Here is a 1,817-nt window from a genome sequence, read left to right as displayed (position 1 = left end):
CCCCCCCCCCCCACCCTCTCCCTCTCTCTGTGTGCTACCTCATAATTTTATTACGTGCCGTATAATATGATAATGCATTGGCCTAGAGGATGCATAATGGATTTTGCTTTACAATATTCCATAAATTCATTTGTTTCCCTTCACTTCACTCCAATTTTCAGACTAGACCCATATTTTATTCTAATGCTTCCAATCGATCAACGTTGAAACACACCAGCACTAGTTTAAGCCCATAAAAAACCGCGAACACTTGAACAGATTAAAGTATGTGGACATATTATTTAGCACAAGAAACCCCCGTTAAAGAATTCTCTAAAACGGTAAAACCTTTAATCCCGTAATCTGATATCAAATATTGCATGAACTGATGAACTAAAAGGAGCAAACCATAGTTTCACAGTATCAATAGTAGAAACGATTGTGAAGCTAGTCAAGCAATTAAAAAGGCATCACTAGGAGTGAAAGCCAAAGGAATAGAGACTACATGCAAGAAACCAATTTAAGTCCCACTGCAGACTCATCAAATTGTCACAAGAATAATATTCCTACTAACTTGCATTGCTTTGGAACATCAGAACAATAAATATAAACTTCTAAAAAGAAATCATTCATATTTATACATGCCACATTTAACAGACAGAATGAAAAGAATATAAACAAGCACCAAACCGCACATGATTTGATCTTTCTATAAACATCAAAATGAAGAAAGAAGACAAACCAATGGATGAATAACGCGGTTCCCGTCCTCGCTTCTCTCCAACCAAACATGCTCAAAGGGCTTATTGACATTGTTCACCAATATATTGAACTCATCCTGCGGCCGCCTAATCGTTGGTATATGAAATGGCACCTTCGATTTCCCACCCACTGCCTTTCTGTCCTTCAAACCAACCTTAATCCCAGACGAAGATCCCAAGCTCTCATGTTTCCCAAATTCATCCATCAAATTCCCCTTTTTCTTCTTATTTCTATTAACCAACTGAAACCCACCTTCTTCCAGCCCTAAGTTACCCACCTTTCCCTCTTCCTTCTCCCTCTGCCGCTTAAATTCGTCAAGAGAAATATTAAACTTCTCAATAAAATCATCGTTGAGATTCACCAGCCAGTCGTAGGAATCGTCGAGATCGTCGGGTAACGGCGGCTGCTTTTTCTCGCCGAATAGATTCGAAGAAGAGGACAGAGAATCAAGAGAAGATTGAACCTTTGCTGAGATTTCTCTATTGGGGAGCTTGAATTCGCGAAAACTGTTATAGAAATGAAAATCTTTGTTGGACGGTATGGTCCTCGACTTGCCCGAGAGCTTCGAGGTTGATGATGAGAGAGGGGAGATTAGGGTTTGGAGGTGCTGGGCTTTGTGGGCTAAGGTTGAGGAGGGATCATCTTCCTCCATCGGGGAGATGTTAGGGTTCTGGGGGTTTTTCGTTACCTTTTTAGGGTTAGGGTTTTGAATCCGCCATTAAAAAGAAGTGGGAATTGGGGGGTTAGCTGCGGTTTTTTTAGTGTTGGGGTTTTTATTGTCTTTTCCTCTCGGGTCGGGTTCGGGTCGGGTTTCAGGATCCGAAAATGGAAACCGGCTCAGGTTCAATCTCTCAGAGAAGGGCAATGAGCTCGTTCATGGGATCTTAGAATGTAATTAATTTTGTTTAATGAGGTACCAGCGTTACGCCCTGTGCTGGCATGGGTTGATTTGATGGAGTTTCTTTTATTTTTGCTCTATATTTTTTTTGTTCTTTATGAATTTCTTTTTTTATTTTTATGGTTGTGCTTTTTAAAATTAATATTACTTTTATTAAAAAATTAAATTTTATTGAATT

At 39.5% G+C, this 1,817-nt stretch overlaps 1 protein-coding gene across 1 annotated transcript in view; it reads right to left on the bottom strand.

The window, feature by feature from the left end:
• LOC109843909 (protein RRP6-like 2) overlaps positions 1-1,476 on the bottom strand; it is a 15,363-nt gene extending 13,887 nt beyond the window's left edge. The window contains exon 1 of the mRNA XM_020412883.1: positions 722-1,476. Within this exon, the coding sequence (XP_020268472.1) occupies positions 722-1,393 (672 nt within the window). The 5' untranslated portion in view covers positions 1,394-1,476. The remainder of the gene's footprint in view (positions 1-721) is intronic.

Source organism: Asparagus officinalis, chromosome 5 (assembly GCF_001876935.1).
Source record: "Asparagus officinalis chromosome 5, Aspof.V1, whole genome shotgun sequence".
Lineage (NCBI taxonomy): Eukaryota > Viridiplantae > Streptophyta > Magnoliopsida > Asparagales > Asparagaceae > Asparagus > Asparagus officinalis.
The sequence above is the reverse complement of the archived record's forward strand: the minus strand, read 5'-3'. Positions and strand labels throughout refer to the sequence as shown.